This window comes from Gopherus flavomarginatus, chromosome 2, assembly GCF_025201925.1.
Source record: "Gopherus flavomarginatus isolate rGopFla2 chromosome 2, rGopFla2.mat.asm, whole genome shotgun sequence".
Lineage (NCBI taxonomy): Eukaryota > Metazoa > Chordata > Testudines > Testudinidae > Gopherus > Gopherus flavomarginatus.
In genome coordinates this window covers 254,083,004-254,102,289 of record NC_066618.1, presented here as the reverse complement: position 1 = coordinate 254,102,289, position 19,286 = coordinate 254,083,004, and the positions used below count along the sequence as shown (strand labels likewise).

Here is a 19,286-nt window from a genome sequence, read left to right as displayed (position 1 = left end):
ATCCCTGACAAGGTCATTCAGTTCACCTTGTGTTATGAGGTGTGGTTCAGAGGAGGAGGATAGGAGAAAACGTGGGTCCTGTGACATTGATGGTTCAGGACCAGAAGTTTCATCCTCTTCCTCTTCCTCGTCTGACTCAAGTGAGAATGATTCTGGTGCATCAGGAACCGGCAGTCCTTCTCCGTGGGGTACTGGGCGTATAGCTGATGGAATGTTTGGATAATGCACAATCCACTTTTTCTTCTTTGACACACCTTTCCCAACTGGAGGCACCACGCAAAAGTAACAATTGCTGGTATGGTCTGTTGGCTCTCTCCAAATCACTGGCACTGCAAAAGGCATAGATTTCCTTTTCCTGTTCAACCACTGGTGAAGATTTGTTGCACAAGTGTTGCAGCATATGTGTGGGGCCCACCTCTTGTCCTGATCTCCAATTTTGCAGCCAAAAGAAAGGTGATAGGCTCTCTTAACCATAGTGGTTATACTGCGCTTTTGTGATGCAAAAGTCACTTCACCACAAACATAGCAGAAGTTATCTGCACTGTTCACACAAGTACGAGGCATCTCTGCTCACTTTGGCTAAACAGAAATGTGTCCCTTTGCAAAATCAAACACTGACAAATAAGAGAGCATGACACTGTATGATTTCTAGAGCTGATATAGGGCAATTTGTTCAGCAGAGTGATGTAAGCTTCCTTATGATTACATCATCCATGACTTCTAGGAATAACATGATGCAATTCATATCATGTATGACGCAATACCAGCTTCAGATTGCATCATTGTTTTGCCTAAAAAGCAAGTACTGTCCAAACCTAGTCAAAGATTTATTCATAGATCCAGTCAAAGATGTATTTTAGTCATTTCTGGTTTAAATTGAGATCCCTTCCCTTTATAACTCACTTATCCTCCGCCATTCCCAAGTCAAGGGTCGTATATACTGACCCAATAGCATATCTTGAAAACTAGAGCCAATCAACAATTTTAAGCATCATTTTCGTTCTCAGTGACCCAGAATTAGTAAAGTTGGACTACATTTATTTCAGAAGCATTTTGGCTGTAGAGCAGTGTAATTATCACTTATTTAGCACTTTACACATTCAAACCCCTTTACAAATATGATCTTAATTTTACAGGTGAGAAAAATGGAGGGAGAGAGATCAGGTGACTTGCTCAAGGCCACAGTGGGAGTTGCTGGCTCCCACTACTATGCTTATACCATGCCTCCCTCAAGGAGTAATAGTGTAGGTCTTGAAGAATTATTTGCAGGTTAAGAGCATGCCAATGGCACTACGTATCTTAAATGACTATGAAGTATCTTAAGAAGCTCATAAAAGGAAACAAAGTGTTTACTTGTTTGGTCTGTTAAAGGAAAACATTTGGATGAAGTGTTAGTGAAATCTTACTTGGTCAACAATAGAGAGATGTCTAGCTTCTTCTAATTTACTATGCAAAATGGGATTTGGATGTACAGCTTCAGGAGACAAGTATGGCCTATACCCAGACAGCATGTAAGAAAGGCAAATTCCTGAAGGTCCATTCCCTATTAAAAACAAAAGTTAAAGCATTTTAACAAGCATTTTAAGAAGTCTTATTACAACAGCTAAGGTATGTATATTACCACAAAAGTAGCAAAATAACTATATTGTAGCAATGTCCCCAAATGTGCTATGGATACAGCATACTATCCCTACTCAGAAAAGCTTACAGTCTAAAGTCTTCACACTACAATAAATCCTAGCACTGGGGACCTTTTCAAAAACCCTGCAGAATGCTTTCTGGGTGGTGGTGGAGAATAGTTGGTTAAAAAGAGAAGAACAGGAGAACAAACATGATATTTAAGCCTGTCTCAAACATAAGTATGTCAGTGTAGGTCAATGTAGGACTGATTAAAATAAAAACTCGGTCACTCAAAGTATAACACAATATACATCCAATATGGCAATGAAAATTGATAGTAAGTTTTGTCTACTTGGCGTTCTTTCTGGTTAGTGAAGCCATTTAGTGACGACAAATATGAACTGGTTTGAAAAAGAGTAGAAAAGGAGCTCACCACAAAAGGTGACAAAATAAAAACAAAGGTGTCATTTGCAAGTTCAATTGCATCACCTTTCAAGCTGATTTATAAGACATTTCTGCCCTGCCAATACTATAACTAATAGAATCAGTAGAACTGATTACAAGGGAGTTGTTTGAGAATTGGTTACAATAGGAGGGAAAATTGCAAAGTGGATGGGATTTAAGTGTCTCTGTAATCAAGTTAAACGTAAGAACCAGTCATCTACTATGTGCATCGCCAGTGCCCAGCACTATAGGACCTTGATTTGATTGTCACCTAAACATTAGCATAATACATATATACAAACAGAAATACTATGTTAAAAGAACATTACCAAGTTTGCAAAGTCAACCCTCAAAAGTTATGAGAAGCCAGGATTACGGTTGCCTATGCAACCTTAATTTGATCCCCTATGCATTTGATATAGTCTCTAATTACATGATTACATATTATTTTTTCCACAGCATCCCTGCCTCATCTAGTATACAGGATGGATGGTGTTCATTTAATGAGCAACTATTCAATATTTTGTTTTATCCTCTTTGTTCAATATTGGCCTTATTTACGGCACACTATTGAAACTTTACACTGAAGACAGAATTATTAGTTTCCTCATGGGCATTTATATGGCACTCATTATAATATCCAAGTTTTTCACATTTAGAACCACTGCACAAACCTCTGCCTCTTAAACTAATGGAGTAACTGGCAGCAATAAAAGATTATTAGTACCAGCGTATAATTAAATGATAAACCTAGTTACGGAGACGCTCTGAGGTTTCATCTACGTTACAAGAATGTCCCTACAACTGGGTCAAAGATTTAACCAATTACAGGGAAAATAAAGTCCTGTGCACAACATAATAAAGTCAGGGGGCCCAGTTGTGTTAACATTGTAATGTAGATGGGCCTCAGATTATTTTCTGATCAAATGGTTTTAAATAAAATATATATTTTAGATGGTAAGCTCTTCAGGGCAGGAATCACATTTTTCTACAGTGCCTATCCCTAATGGGGCCCTGATCCTCACTGTGGCATCTAGGTATTACTGCAGTATAAATAAATAATATACATTTTAATTTTAAACTCCAACCACCCCTTTGTCTAGTTATATAAATATTGGCTGACTGCATAATGGTAGAAGTGGGGCTTGGTCAACAGTAATCTATGATAAAAGAACCCTCATTATCATAAATTAAGACACTGTAGTGCAAATAGCCATCTTTGTGAACCAATGAATGTAAAAATGGTTTATTACAAACATTGTTTTTTGGATGAGAACTTAAGGGAACTTGTGTTTACAGAAGAATGAACTGCATTCTGGGCAAAACAGACTGAGTTCAAAAGCTAAGGTGTTTGTTTAGCACAGGACATGTCTGAGATGTGGGGGGAAGGAAGGACTATCTTGAACTTTGACATTTGCAGAAACTTGTTAAAATAAATCAAATTCAAAAGTGTTCTGTTCCCTCCCAATCTCTTGGGGATCAGGAACAGCATGGAGTACAGACATGGGCTTCTCCATGAATGGAGAACCATCTCTATTGTCCCAATCTGAAGGAGAAGAAATATTGCCTCGCTTATATTTATATTTGCTTTTAGAGATGTGTAAGTTAAATTCAATGAAAAAATAAGGTAAACATACCCCTACCTGTTCTGATTAATTCTATTTAGTATTTGTCTTGGACTTTGTCCATCACTCAGCAGTAATAATATTTGATGTTACTTTTAATGAAAGTAGGAGCAAAGTTTTCAGACAGAAGTAGGATTTTCAAATTGATAGTGTCCATTTAGCAATATTTTAGAAACATTTATTGAAAGATTTTTCCCCAGTAAAACACTTTTTACAACAAGAGGGAGTTTGTTAAATGAAGATTTGTTTCATCTTCTGAGTTTTCCCTTCTCTTTACCTTTATTTTACTTAATAAATGCCAAATAAAAATTTTTATTTCGCAACACAATAGAAAAACCAAGTCCTGGCTACAAAACTGTGAACACAAAGCACTGCTAATACTGTGGCAGCAAAGAATAAAAAATTAGTAACTTAAAAGTAAGTTACCCTAAAAAAAAAAACAAAAAACTCTCTCCAAGTCCCAACAGCACTATTTATCTGAGTAAGGACTATCTGCATGAATAAGGATTTGCAGGATCAAGTCCTAAAATAGGGAAAGATGACAGACAAATGTCAGGGGAGACTAAGAGAAGGACAAAATAAGCTCAAAATAATTGTGTAATGAATACATCATGTTACTCGTTTTATTATTAAATTTGTGCAGTGGGAAGACACTAAGGCTATGTCTACACTTGCAGAGTTTTTGCGCTATCAGTTTCACTGGTGATAAGAAACCAGTAAAAGAAAGGCACTGGTTTGTGTTCTCACTTACTTCCACAGGCATCAGATCATGTTCCCATCTGCAGCACTTCCATCGTGGATGAGAGCAGCGCACTGAGGGCAACTATCCCACAGTGCAGCTCTCTCCATTTTGAGGATAGGTCTTGAGGGGAAGGGGGGTGATCACAGAACATCCTGGGTCCCTGCACAGCCTGCTCTCCCCAAACACTAATCAGCTGCAGTAGATCAGCATTGCGCCAAGAAGGGGATCATTTGCCCCGTGGAGCATCCATTGTCACCAGGCCAGATAAGTGAGCACTTGCCAAGAAAACAGGAAGGGGAATTTCAAAGTTCCCAGGTCTTTACAGGGGGAGGAGCAGATGTCTGTTTACTTGGTGTCACAGCAGCAGAGCTGCTGACCAGAGTGGTCACCTAGGCACTGTGGGATATCCTCTGGAGACTAAAAGCTGTGTAAACAGAAAGAACGTTTCTTCACTTACACATCACTGCAAAAAGTATCACAGGTAAGAACTGTATGCCTTCTGAGTTTCACAGCAAAAAGTCACTGGCAAGTGTAGATGCTCCTATGTTTTTTGCGCAAAAAAAGGGACTTTTTGTGCTTTAAATGGCAAGTGTAGACATGCCCTAACATGGGGAAACTAAAAGAAAGATGGGCAATGAATGAGGGATGGGAAGGAAGACTGGGAGATTACATGGCATACATGAGGAAGATCATTTCAGTCACAAGAGGCAGCACAGGAGAAAGCACAGAGGCACTTGGAGAAAGATCAAGATGAAATACAGTGAACAAACTTGCCAGTCTTTCTTACTAAAGTATTATTTCAAATCTTTAAGACTTCTTACTTGCAACAGGTGCATATTAGAGATAATAGGCTGTCCACTGAGGGATCAAGTTATAAGATTTCCAGTTCTAAAATATATGATTTAAAAAAGTGTTCGGACATATCTGGGATAAAAATGTTTATTTTTCACTGGAAGAAGTTATGGCTGCTGCATTTGATGTGGGCAAGTAGAGGAGTTCTGAAGGTAGCAGCAGTACTTAGCACAGGTATTTGTATAATACACAATTATTGAAAACTAGTTATTTGAATCAGGAACCATATGGCAGTCCTGGACCATGCCAGGAAACCTTCTCTTCCTGCAGCGTATGAAACTCACCATAGCAATAGATGCCTTGGTCATCTCCAGGTTAACATATTATTATGGGCACTATGTTTGGCTAATAATGATGCATCAGATGAGATAGAGTTCAGCACCTTGCTTTGACCACTCAGCAGGTGGGGAAGATCCCAGAAGTCAAGCTCCAGCCCAAGCTCAGACATCCACACTGCAACTGTACGGCCCCTTAGCCCAAGTCAACCAACACGGGCCAGTCACAGGTGTTTTACTGCAGTGTGGACATATCCACAGGATCCACTCCTGAAGAATTTATTTCTTCTAGCAGTTTGTCATTTGTCAACCTTTGTAGTACAAGCCTTTAATAAACTGTTTTATCAAGTCTACAGTTTAACAACTTAAACTGATTATCTTGGTGAAGAATCAGTTTAATGGTGTGATGATTTTAATTGCTAACAGCACCCAGACACTATAATGATTGCTGTATCAGAAAAAAGTTGAATAAATACAGTTCAGGATGGATTTAAAAAAAATCAGTGATTTAAAATAAACACAAATTGAATTTTTAAAATTTAAAATAGATACAAAAAATTAAGCAGTATATGTTTTCTGCCAAAGTTTTGAAGAAAGTCAAACCAACAGGTTGAAGTCACTGGCTAAGCACCTGGAACTACAGTCTGCTGAAGTGCTAAAATAGCTTTTGACAGCTGTAGGCGCTTCTGCAGATGCAGAGAGAATATTTTCTTCATTTAAATTCAGCGAGTTGAGTTCCATGATTAGTTCAAAGCTAAAAACCAATAGATGTTGACAAAGCAGGAAAGTTTGTTTTCTCTTCCAATCTAGTAATAAAAACTAGGTGTGAGAGGATGAGTTCTACTAGTTCTGAAGTATCAAAGGACATGATGATAAGAATCAGCTGAACTCACTAACTGCAGATATTGCTTCCTTTGTTTAATAAATCAGTTATTTTTAAATGCAAAACATTTTGATAAGCTTTTTGACAAACATTTTTTCTTATGTATACAGTACATTAAAGTAGTTATTAACTACTTTAAAAAGTTTTAAAATGCTGTTTTGGTATTTTTAATTGAATTGAAATTTCCATACCAGAGTGGGACACAAATCACAAACAAAAAAAATTAATCAGCTAGTAAAGAAGAAATGAATTATTCACTGTTTTCTAATATAATAAAAAATATAAAAAATTAGGAATCTGAATAAATATAAGTTAAGCTATATAATTACTCAAATGTCTATAGATACAGAGTATCTTCCTTGCAAAAAGAAACACCACGTTTAGTGTAGAGGCAATTTTTAGTTGCAAAACCATGTTTTATGATTATCAACCAATGAAAATCAACCTTTGTTTAGGAGAATAAGTAAAAAGTAAAATGCAAAACATGATTAAAAATCAATTTTAATTGATTCCTGCTTGCTGATTTAAATGATGATTACAGTGAGTTAAATAATCAATTTTGATTTAAATCAATCTACCTTGACAGACTTATGTCTCAGTAACTGTAATTGTACTATACAAAAATTGCCTAATTGTAATGTTTGCATCTTCCAGTCTAATCCATTCAAACAAAGTGTTCCCCAAGTCCAGTCTTAATGACACAAGCAGGACTTCATGCAGGCATAAAGGTGTGCTCAAGTATATCAGATTGCAGAATTGAGGCCTAAATCTCTACTGCCTCAAATCTGGTATCTGCCAACAAACTCACCATTCACGCTAAAACACTGCTGCCTCAACATCTTCCAGTAAAATAAACATTTTCAGTTCAAATATATTTCAATGATAACCAGTCATTTGACTTAATCATAGAAGATTAGGGTTGGAAGGGACCTCAGAAGGTCATCTAGTCCAACCCCCTGCTCAAAGCAGGACCAATCCCCAGACAGATTTTTACCCTAGTTCCCTAATTGGACCCTTCAAGGATTGAACTCACAACCCTGGGTTTAGCAGGCCAATACTCAACCACCGAACTATCCCTGACAACTTGATGGTAATATTGTTAACTGTACTAATTGTATCAATCTAATAAACACCTTCACGTTGGAGATTGGTTATCATTTGGCAAACACCAACTTATTTAATTATAAATGGATTTGCATTCCTGGTTCTTAAAAAAGTAATGGTAGTGCCAGAGAACACAAAATAATCTCTGGAAATAACTCACCTATTATTACTATTGGCACAGTCAGGAGTGGGTCCCCAGTCAGAGTGGTTTCTTCTAGTAAGGGCATTCTTTTATCTTTCCTCCCAAGGTTGTCACCAAAATGCTGCACTAAGGAGCTCAAAAGTTGTCCTTCACTTTCAGAGCCACTGTAATTTCTATTTGAGAAAAAACATCAGTTGAGCATTACAGCACATTCTTCAAAAATTAAGTCACTACTGGATCATTGCCTTAAAACTGTCAAATTGATAAAAAAACTCAGATTGCATTACACAAAAGTAAAACAAACACTAATCAGTTCACATACAGAATTTTATTCTTCAGTATAACTTTTCCCACACCAAATATTGCTTCTTTGCTACAATAATGGGGGGAAAAAAAACCTATTTCCTCCAAAAAAAGATCACAAAAGGATACAGACGGCAAAAGAAAAGGACCTGCAGAATATAATATAATGTGTCTCATTCAAATTCAGTGTCCGATTATAAATCTAATAATTTAAACTATTGCTTGCCCACACCCTTTTTATATCTTAAATGTAATAAATATTTGGTTCTTGGCAATAATTGCCTACCAGGCTTTCAGCAATGCCAAAGCTTAGGTCAGACATTTATCAACCTATAAACATGGTATTTAATTACAAAGGTTTTTTCCCTAAAATCGGTCAAAAAATTAAATGCAATACTTTCCAAAGTTTTACTAGACATTGATGTAATTGATAAATTACATACACCTGGAGAACTTGGGATAATTTATATTCAAATTACAACTCCAGTTCAATGCAAAAATAAATTAAAAATAATCAGACTCTCTAATGAACTCACAGATGTTCTGAATTGAACAAGAACAATTTCAATAGACTGTTTCTGCTAAATTCACTCCCAATAATATAATCCTTTTAGATTCAAAAATTCACTATTTGTTTTACTGTGGCCAAGTGTGAGATAACTACCTCAAAATAGATCCTTGTCCCAAGAAGTTTATAGACTACTTGGATTTCTGTTAGATTAAACAGCACTGTACAAACTCCTCTCTTTGAATCATTTTGTGGTGTTAACAGAGCACATTCTTTATTGGTATATCTAAAAGGATACTGGCAGGTTAAAAGAACAGGAGTACTTGTGGCACCTAAGAGACTAACAAATTTATTTCAGTATAAGCTTTCGTGACACCATCATAGGACCTGATCACATCAGCCACGCCATCAGGGGCTCGTTCACCTGCACATCTACCAACGTGATATATGCCATCATGTGCCAGCAATGCCCCTCTCCCATGTACTTTGGCCAAACCGGACAGACTCTACACAAAAGAATAAATGGACACAAATCTGACATCAAGAATCATAACATTCAAAAACCAGTGGGAGAACACTTCGACCTCTCTAACCACTCAGTGACAGACTTGAAGGTGGCAATTTTGCAACAAAGAAACTTCAAAAAGACTCCAAAGAGAGACTACTGAACTCGAATTAATATGCAAATTAGATACAATTAACTCAGGCCTAAACAGAGACTGGGAAAGGTTGGGTCATTACACTAATTGAATCTATTTCCCTATGTTAGGTTCTCCTCACACCTTCTATGGGTCATGTTAATTATCACTTCAAAAGTTTTTTTTCCTCCTGCTGATGATAGCTCATCTCAATTGATTAGACTCTTCCTGTTGGTATGCATACTTCCACCTTTTCATGTTCTCTGTATGTATAAATATCTCCTGTCTGTGTGTTCCATTCTATGCATCTGAAGAAGTGAGCTCTAGCTCACGAAAGCTCATGCTGAAATAAATTTGTTAGTCTCTAAGGTGCCACAAGTACTCCTGTTCTTTTTGCGGATACAGACTAACACGGCGGCTACTCTGAAACCTGGCAGGTTAAAAGTAATCTGAAAATCAAGTTCTTACCTATTTTGGGCACTCCAAATACTTTAAGATTTGAAATCATTTTAAAATATAATTTACTTTTTTAGGACTGTGTTTAAGGACAGGGACACCAAAACTCCAGTATTACCCCTTCCCAATCAGGCAGGTACTCCCAGATATTTTAAGTGAATAAAGTTGCTGACTAATTAAACCGTATCCATTGTCTTCTGTCTTTCTTCTGGCATGGCTGGACAATGCTAGTAAGTGCCTCTCCACCTATTTTCCCCAGAAACTAGATTAAAGAGGCTCACTGTCTTACTGAGTCTACTAAAATTGACAATTACTGTTATAGTATCACTAGCCTACTGTGATGATTTTTTTTAAAGGAAGCATATAACTGCTTTTTTGCATTTCACTCAGCTTGGAAAGTAAAAATAGATTAGTTTCGTCCCACTCCTCCTCCAAGAGCATATTTGTTCTCAGATGAACTTGGATACTGCTGCAAAGTTTGATTTCCAAGCACTGTAGCAGACTCAGTTTAAACAAACAACTTTACATTGGAATATTTAAAAGAAAAATCATGAGAATATTTTGACTAAATTGTGGGCCTAAATCAACCAGCTGTGTCTCTTTAAATCTAACTATCCTTTATCTCCCCTATTATGTTCTTGGCATCCATAATGTTAAAAGTAATAAGGTGTCACTGAGACGTGTTTGTGTTCATGTAAAGTGCATAACATATTTTTTAGTTAGGCAGCAGTATGTTGTATATAGATACTCTTCTCTAAGATTCAAATACATTGCACTGTACCATTTGGTTTGAAGTTCTAAGTTCCCACACAAAATTGAAGGACTGTGGTGTCCTTAATAAAGTGGATTCTTCTGCAGTAGGATGCAACACCATATATTCACTGTGTTTATCCCACAATAGAAACTATTTGAGATGAGTTTCTTCTTGGTTCTTTATCAGCCAGGTAACACAGAACAGTACATTAAAATTAAACTAAAAGCACTATTGTTTAAGTATTTAACTGAATCCAACTTTTAATTTATATCCTACAGAAAAAAATCTTTGTTAACTTTGGGTTAAGACTGTAGGACTGCATCAGCACAAACCATGAAAAGGAAGAAAGGCAGCTAAACAACTCAACACGTTACCGACATTCCACTCATTAGTTCCCCTTTCCAATTAACTCCAGCCAACCACACTCCATATATCTTCATCCACATCTCGAGCAACTAATATGTAGCCCTAATGCCAACTATGCAAATAATAAACCTTTACATACACATAATATGCAGATTTCTATTCTAATTCCTACTTAACAGATAAAACCAAATTCAAATCATTCCTGCTAACCTTTTCTCAGCAAAATTTCATTCAACCCCTTAGAATCCCTGTCATGGTATAAACCCCCACTCTGAACCTTAGCGTCCAAAAGATGGGGTACCAGTATGAATTCCTCTAAGCTCAATTACCAGATTAGTACTTGTAGCGCTGCCACCAACTAGGAATTACAGTGCCTGGTACACTCTGGTCCCCCAAAAACCTTGCCCAGGGACCCCCAAGACCCAGACCCTCTGGATCTTAACACAAGGAAAGTAAACCCTTTCCGTCACCGTTGCCTCTCCCAGACTTCCCCTCCCTGGGTTACCCTGGAAGATCACTGTGATTCAAACTCCTTGAATCTTAAAACAGAGGAAAATTTACCTTCCCCCTCCTTCTCTCTCCCCCTCCCAGACTCTCCGAGAGAGAGAAAGTAATCCTAACAGAGAGAAAATAACCTCTCTCTCTCCCCCTTCCCTCCTTTCTCCCCACCAGTCCCCTGGTGGATCCAGACCCAGTTCCCTGGGGTCTCACCAGAATAAAAAAACAATCAGGTTCTTAAACAAGAAAAGCTTTTAATTAAAGAAAGAAAAAAAGTAAAAATTATCTTTGTAAATTTAAGATGGAATATGTTACAGGGTCTTTCAGCTATAGACACTGGGAATACCCTTCCAGCCTAAGTATACAAGTACAAATTAAAATCCTTTCATCAAAATACAGATTTGAACTCCTTCCAGCCAAATACATATTTACAAATAAAGAAAACAAACATAAGCCTAACTCGCTTTATCTACCTAGTACTTACTATTCTGGACATATAAGAGACTGTATCAGAGAGATTGGAGAGAAACCTGGTTGCATGCCTGGTCACTCTCAGAACCCAGAGAGAACAACCACCAAACACTAACAGCACACACAAAAACTTCCCTCCCTCAAGATTTGAAAGTATCCTGTCCCCTGATTGGTCCTCTGGTCAGGTGACAGCCAGGCTTGCTGAACTTGTTAACCCTTTACAGTCAAAAGAGACATGAAGTACTCCTATTTTATTAACCCTTAACTATCTGTTTATGACAATCCCCAAAGCCTTTCTTGCTATGCTTGTCTCCTCACATACCCACTCACACCCAGCTTCCTCTCTCCCTCTTACAGCCCTACCCGGGATATCAGAAGTAGCTGATGGATATGATCAGTCTACAAAAGCTCAAAAGCCTGATTAAAAGAAAATAGTTATGAGATTAATTGTGAAATTTCAAAAATGATGTGTGTCTGGTCTATAGTATTATTTGAACATAAAAGATACATTTGGATTTTGTAGGGACTATGAATGTTTAGCTAAAGGTACCAAAAGAAATGTTAAGAAAACATGATAAATTCAAAAGTGGGCCAATTAAAAATGTATCCTCTACTTAAGTTAGTATATTTGATTAAAATATTACATAGAAAATTACTTTGTTCTCTGAAGAGTTATCGTGTCAGCTCTGGAGACTAAGTTTAATTATTACAATGTGAAACAGCAATTTTAGTCCTACTTTAAGTGAAAATCTCAATGAGGGTTTAACTAAAGAGTTACTAATGCCATCTCCTTTCTAATCTTAAACCAAATATGAATGTAAAACCCAAAACAATTTTTCTGTAACAAGGATAACATACATCATTATAACCTTGATAGACAACTTTGGGAGTGGGGGGGATTTGCTAACATGACTATGGCTCTTATCCTGAATAACTACAAGTGGGCACAATGGTTTGTCAGTTACAAAGTCACGGCCAAATAATGCTATCACGGTCATAACAAAGACATCTAGTAGTGTTTTCTTCAGATAACTAAATTTAAATTTAGTTTCCTTATTTATTACAAGCTAATACTTTTAGGGTTTTTTTGTTTTGATTTTTTAGTTATCAGTGCAGAAAAGTTGGCAAGGAAAAAGTTAGATTATATATAAATAATATAAAATCTAAGTCAAGATTTTCTTTCCAGACCAAATCATATCAAATTCTTCTGTAGCATCTATCATTTAACTGGCCACGGCATAGTTTTGTCGGAATGATGCCTTACCCAACGCTATAAATTTTAAAATACTGAAAACTTAATTTAAGCCACCCTTTCTTCAATAGACAATTTCCAGTTTTAAGTGATTCCTATTCCAGTACAATTTTTAGAAAAATACTTCTGCTAAGCCCACCCTTGGGTGAGAGATAAAATACAGGTTCTAGACTTCACTAAAATATAGGCTCACATTTAAAATTTGTAAAAACAAGCTTTTAAAAACTTTAACACCAATAAAAATGTTTTTAAAACAAATGTCCACTGAAAATAGTTGTTCATTAAACAAAATCCCATTCAGTGTTTGAAACCCAGACACTGCAGTACTAAGAAACCAGAAATAAAAGGGAGAATCAACAAATGTGAAAACTACTTCACTGATTTTCACTGTCCAAGTTGAAATAGAAGAGAAGCATACAAACAGCATAGTAGTGACTAGTATATTTTTTTCCACCTTTCAATTCTTTTACTTTTAATCTAAAGTGCTAAAGTAATAAGTAAACAAATGTTTGTTTATAACAGGATTTCTAAGTTGACAGTGTCTCAGTCCGTTCAAAGTTTAAGACTACAGGAATACCGTACATTAATTTTTTCAACACCCATAGTAATGATTATAATCCCTACTTTACAGTTGAGTAAATGCACCAAAACCTTGCGCACACTGAGCCAAAGGCACTACAGTCTTGTCTAAATTGAGCTTTTTCTTACAATCTCTCACCGTCCAGACATGCTCTTGAACAAGGTTAAATGACAGGGCTGTAGAAACATCAGCAGCCAGTCTACACTAATGCGCTAGCCACTGCTAGCACCAGTGAAGTTACAATGGAGACGGAAGCTTGAGAATAAAGCTCAGTGCAGACAGAGCTAGAGAGTTTAAGTGATTTGTCCAATCACACAATTTCTGTGGCACATTCAGGAACAGAAACTAGATCTCCCGACTCCCGTCCTATGCTTTAACTACTAGATATATTTTTCTAAATACACAAAACAAAATAGGAATAGGGATGAACATACAAATAATAGCTCCCTAAAAAACACCCAACAACATTTTATGGTTAAAAAACTACAATAAGCACCAAATATTCAGCAAATACTCTGAATTTGCATTCTTAAAAAATAGCATGCAATTATTTTCTGCACACAATCTTAGGCACGCCCATTTTTGTACACATATATGAGCATGTGTGATTCCACAGCCAGAAGAGCCAGAGGATGGAGTCAGTACTAACACAGGCTGGCTACTGGAGATCTGGTCTTTTACTCCCATTAATACACACCTGTCTCTGCCCCAACCCCCAACCACACCTAGACACAACCATGTCTCCCAAATTCTCTCCCCCACAACCTGATCCCCCCCACATCCTTCCATTACCCCCTATTTCTGTACCCCCACAGCTGTCTCCTCCCACCCCATTTGGCTCATACTCCATCCCTGTTCCTTCATCTCCCTACCCCTACCCACATCACAGCCATTCCTGTCACACCACCACCTCCCTGCTCCCTACCCACAAGATGGTCATTCCTCTTGTAACCCCACCTCCCCGCCCCCAACACTCATCACAGCCATTCCCTTCGCAACACCACCTTCCCTGGCCCAGACTACCCCCATCACAGCCATTCTCTTTGTGACCCCACCATCCTGCCCCCCACACACCACTACTCTCATCACAGCCCTTCTTGACCCCAACATCCCACCCCTCTACCACCATCACAGACAGCCATTCCCCTTGTGACTCCATCCCCCCACATCCCACCCCATCATAATCATTGCCCTTGTGACCCCACCTTCCTACACCCCCACCTTTACCCCATCATCATTCTCCTCACCGCCCTGCCCCTCCACACCCCTACCCCTATTACTACCATTCCCCTCACAACCCCACCAACCTGCCCCCCGACATCCATCATGACCATTCCCTTCACAACCCCACCTTAACCCCCGCTCCCCCACTACCCTTATCACAGCCCTTCCTGACTCCACCATCATGCCCCCCACCACAGCCATTCCCCTGGGGACCCCACATCTACCCCCATCACAGCCAAAACCTTTGCAACCCCCCCCCATCTTGTCCCGCAGATACACCCCTACCCACATCACGGCCATTCCCCTGGGGATCCCACTTCCCCACCCCCATCACGGCCATTGCTCTCCCGACCGCAGCATCTCTCCCGGCGTGTCCCCCCCCGCGCCCCCCGCCCGGCCTCTCTCAACCTGCAGCGGGACTCGGCGTGCGGCTTCCGCACGGGAGCGGGCAGGCGCCTTGCCCCACAGACCGGCGGGGATTCACCTGAAGTGGCGGGCCAAGGAGCAGCGGCAGCACCACACCGGCATGGGCGGGCGGACGCGGGGAGCCGGCTGGCGGCTGAGCTGAGCTGAGCTGAGCGGCGGCTGGTCCGGGCTGCGCTGCTCCGCCTCCTCTCGCGGCCGCCGCACTGGGGCCCGGCTGGCTCGATGCCTCTTCCCCGCCCGGCGGCCTCAGGTCACGCGGGGGAGGAGCCGGAACCGGCGGGGTGGGGCCGCGCCTGGGCGGGGACTGCTGCCGTCTCCGCTGTGGATAGGCGGCGGAGGGGAAGGGGGCCGGGCCGCGGGAGGCGAGACAGCAACCGGCGCGCACGAGTCTGATCGCGGGCCACAGAGGGGCTCAGGTGGGGCAAGTGATGGAGCCTCGGGAAACGGGTATTGGGCATCCCGGCCCGTGCGGGTGAACAGCCCCAAGCCAGCCCAACAGCGAGCTCGTCCCTACGACCCGTCACAGCCCCGGCCCTTCTCCTAGCCCCATACAGCAACACCCTGCAACCCCTTCCTTCTTCCACCTTACCCCCAAACAGCAACACCCCCATAGCTCCTTCTTCCACCCTACCCCCATACAGCAACACCCTGCAACCCCTTCCTTCCTCCACCTTACCCCCAAACAGCAACACCCCCATAGCTCCTTCTTCCACCCTACCCCCATACAGCAACACCCTGCAACCCCTTCCTTCTTCCACTCTGGCCCCAGACAGCAACACCCCCATAGCTCCTTCTTCCACCCTACCCCCATACAGCAACACCCTGCAACCCCTTCCTTCTTCCACCTTACCCCCAAACAGCAACACCCTGCAACCCCTTCCTTCTTCCACCTTACCCCCATACAGCAACACCTGCAACCCCTTCCTTCTTCCACCTTACCCCCAAACAGAAACACCCCCCATAGCTCCTTCTTCCACCTACCCCCATACAGCAACACCTGCAACCCCTTCCTTCTTCCACCTTACCCCCAAACAGCAACACCCCCATAGCTCCTTCTTCCACCCTACCCCCATACAGCAACACCCCCATAGCTCCTTCTTCCACCTTACCCCCAAACAGCAACACCCCCATAGCTCCTTCTTCCACCCTACCCCCATACAGCAACACCTGCAACCCCTTCCTTCTTCCACCTTACCCCCAAACAGCAACACCCCCATAGCTCCTTCTTCCACCCTACCCCATACAGCAACACCCTGCAACCCCTTCCTTCTTCCACCTTACCCCCCAAACAGCAACACCCCCATAGCTCCTCTTCCACCCTGCCCCATACAGCAACACCCTGCAACCCCTTCCTTCTTCCACCTTACCCCCAAACAGCAACACCCCCATAGCTCCTTCTTCCACCCTACCCCCATACAGCAACACCCTGCAACCCCTTCCTTCTTCCACCTTACCCCCAAACAGCAACACCCCCATAGCTCCTTCTTCCACCCGACCCCCATACAGCAACACCCTGCAAACCCTTCCTTCTTCCACCTTACCCCCAAACAGCAACACCCCCATAGCTCCTTCTTCCACCTTACCCCCAAACAGCAACACCTGCAACCCCTTCCTTCTTCCACCTTACCCCCAAACAGCAACACCCCCATAGCTCCTTCTTCCACCCTACCCCCATACAGCAACACCCTGCAACCCCTTCCTTCTTCCACCTTACCCCCAAACAGCAACACCCCCATAGCTCCTTCTTCCACCCTGCCCCATACAGCAACACCCTGCAACATCTTCCTTCTTCCACCTTACCCCCAAAGAGCAACACCCCCATAGCTCCTTCTTCCACCTTAACCCCTTCCTTATTCCACCTTACCCCCAAACAGCAACACCCCCATAGCTCCTTCTTCCACCCTACCCCCATACAGCAACACCCTGCAACCCCTTCCTTCTTCCACTCTGGCCCCAAACAGCAACACCCTCATAGCTCCTTCTTCCACCTTACCCCCATACAGCAACACCCTGCAACACCTTCCTTCTTCCACCTTACCCCCAAACAGCAACACCCCCATAGCTCCTTATTCCACCCTACTCCCATACAGCAACACCCTGCAACCCCTTCCTTCTTCCACCTTACCCCCAAACAGCAACACCCCCATAGCTCCTTCTTCCACCCTACCCCCATACAGCAACACCTGCAACCCCTTCCTTCTTCCACCTTACCCCCAAACAGCAACACCCCCATAGCTCCTTCTTCCACCCTACCCCCATACAGCAACACCCTGAAACCCCTTCCTTCTTCCACCTTACCCCCAAACAGCAACACCCCCATAGCTCCTTCTTCCACCCTACCCCCATACAGCAACACCTGCAACCCCTTCCTTCTTCCACCTTACCCCCAAACAGCAACACCCCCATAGCTCCTTCTTCCACCCTACCCCCATACAGCAACACCTGCAACCCCTTCCTTCTTCCACCTTACCCCCAAACAGCAACACCCCCATAGCTCCTTCTTCCACCCTACCCCCATACAGCAACACCCTGCAACACCTTCCTTCTTCCACCTTACCCCCATACAGCAACACCCTGCAACCCCTTCCTTCTTCCACCTTACCCCCAAACAGCAACACCCCCATAGCTCCTTCTTCCACCCTACCCCCATACAGCAACACCTGCAACCCCTTCGTTCTTCCACTCTGGCCCCAGACGGCAACATCCCCATAACCCCTTCTTCCACCTTACCCCCAAACAGCAACGCCCCCATAGCCCCTTCTTCCACTCTACCCCTATACAGCAACTGCTCCATAGCCCCTTCTTCCACCCTGCCCCCATATAACACCCCCATAGCCCCTTCTTCTACCCTGCCCCCAAACAGCAGCACCCCCATAGCCCCTTCTTCCACCCTACCCCCATACAGCAACTCCCCCATAGCCCCTTCTTCCACCCTGCCCCCAAACAGCAACACCTCATAGCCCCTTCTTCCACCCTGCCCCCAAACAGCAACACCCCTCTCACTGCCACAGAGCAACTCCTGCCCCTGGAAAACAACCCCTCTCTGACCTCTCAGAGACAGCAGCACCCCCTAACACCATTAACAGCCATTTCCCATGCATACAAAATAGACAATTCCCCCATTGCTTCCTGCGCCACACAGGCTGTAACACTCCCATAACCTGTCACTTGCAGGAATACCCTTCTTCACACAGCCCACATATAGTAACTCTGTTAGGACCATGGCAGCCAATATCGGGCCCCTGCCCCGTGGACCCAATCGGCCCCCCCTTTCACTGCCAGCCGGCTGCATGATCTGCAGCCGGTTTTGTTCCAGACCGCGCCACGGAAACATCTGTACTCGCTCGTGCTCCATACCCTTCACTACCTCACCCTCGCGTCCCGCCCTGATACCAAATGGCGGGACCTCCTGCCGCCTCTCGAGGGTGAGGAGCCCCGGTGGGCCAGCTTGTACTCTGCCCTGGTCCCGAGGCCCGCCGGGGATATCAGTTGGCGGCTCCTTCACGGAGCCGTGAGCACGGGCGTGTACTTGGCGCAGTTCACGTCTGTCCCTAGCACCTGCCCTTTCTGTGGTGAGAAGGAGAGCTTGGCGCAAGTTTATTTGGAGTGCACCAGGTTGCAGCCCCTGTTCCGGCTCCTCCTGAATATTTTCCTGCGTTTTTGGTTGCACTTTTCCCCTCACCTTTTTATCTACACATTCCCCATCCGTGGCCCCACGAAGTCGCGGGATCTCCTTCTCAACCTCCTCTTGGCCCTGGCCAAACTGGCCATCTACAACACCAGGGAGAGGAGGTTGGCCGACGGGATTTCCTGCGACTGTAGGGCCTATTTCCGTTCCTCCGTCTGCTCACGCATCCGGGCAGAGTTCCTCTGGGCGGCGTCCACTGGCTCCCTTGACGCCTTCGAGGAGCAGTGGGCGTTGTCCGGGGTTCTCTGCTCTGTGTCCCCATCAGGTTCCCTTCGTTTAGCCCTATGACCTCACTCCCGATCCTGTTTTTTCATTAGTTGTCCCCCGTAATTACTTGGTGTCCCAGACCTGTGGGTCCTCCCCTTAGGCTGGGGGGAGGCCCTTTAGAAGTGGGCGGGCTTTGCCCGCCCACCCCCGCTGGATGCCAATAGGACC

At 42.7% G+C, this 19,286-nt stretch overlaps 1 protein-coding gene and 1 long non-coding RNA gene across 4 annotated transcripts in view; both read right to left on the bottom strand.

Moving 5' to 3' along the window:
* OSGIN2 (oxidative stress induced growth inhibitor family member 2) overlaps positions 1-15,382 on the bottom strand; it is a 35,243-nt gene extending 19,861 nt beyond the window's left edge. The window contains exons 1-3 of one of the 3 annotated variants that reach the window (XM_050940960.1): positions 15,222-15,382; positions 7,706-7,860; positions 1,407-1,543 (exon numbers count right to left, since the gene is read on the bottom strand). In XM_050940960.1, the coding sequence (XP_050796917.1) occupies positions 1,407-1,543; positions 7,706-7,860; positions 15,222-15,265 (336 nt within the window). In that variant the 5' untranslated portion in view covers positions 15,266-15,382. Of the gene's footprint in view, positions 1-1,406; positions 1,544-4,440; positions 4,600-4,780; positions 4,856-7,705; positions 7,861-15,221 lie in introns of those variants that run through there. The other 2 variants (XM_050940962.1, XM_050940961.1) reach the window with 2 other exon arrangements.
* A 485-nt stretch (positions 15,383-15,867) lies between these two features.
* Positions 15,868-17,593, bottom strand: LOC127045440 (uncharacterized). The gene is made up of 5 exons (XR_007772713.1): positions 17,564-17,593; positions 17,347-17,433; positions 17,044-17,086; positions 16,786-16,849; positions 15,868-16,008 (listed from the first exon to the last, which is right to left on the bottom strand). It is a non-coding gene; the product is annotated as an uncharacterized LOC127045440 (long non-coding RNA).
* Between the last annotated feature and the right edge of the window lie 1,693 nt (positions 17,594-19,286).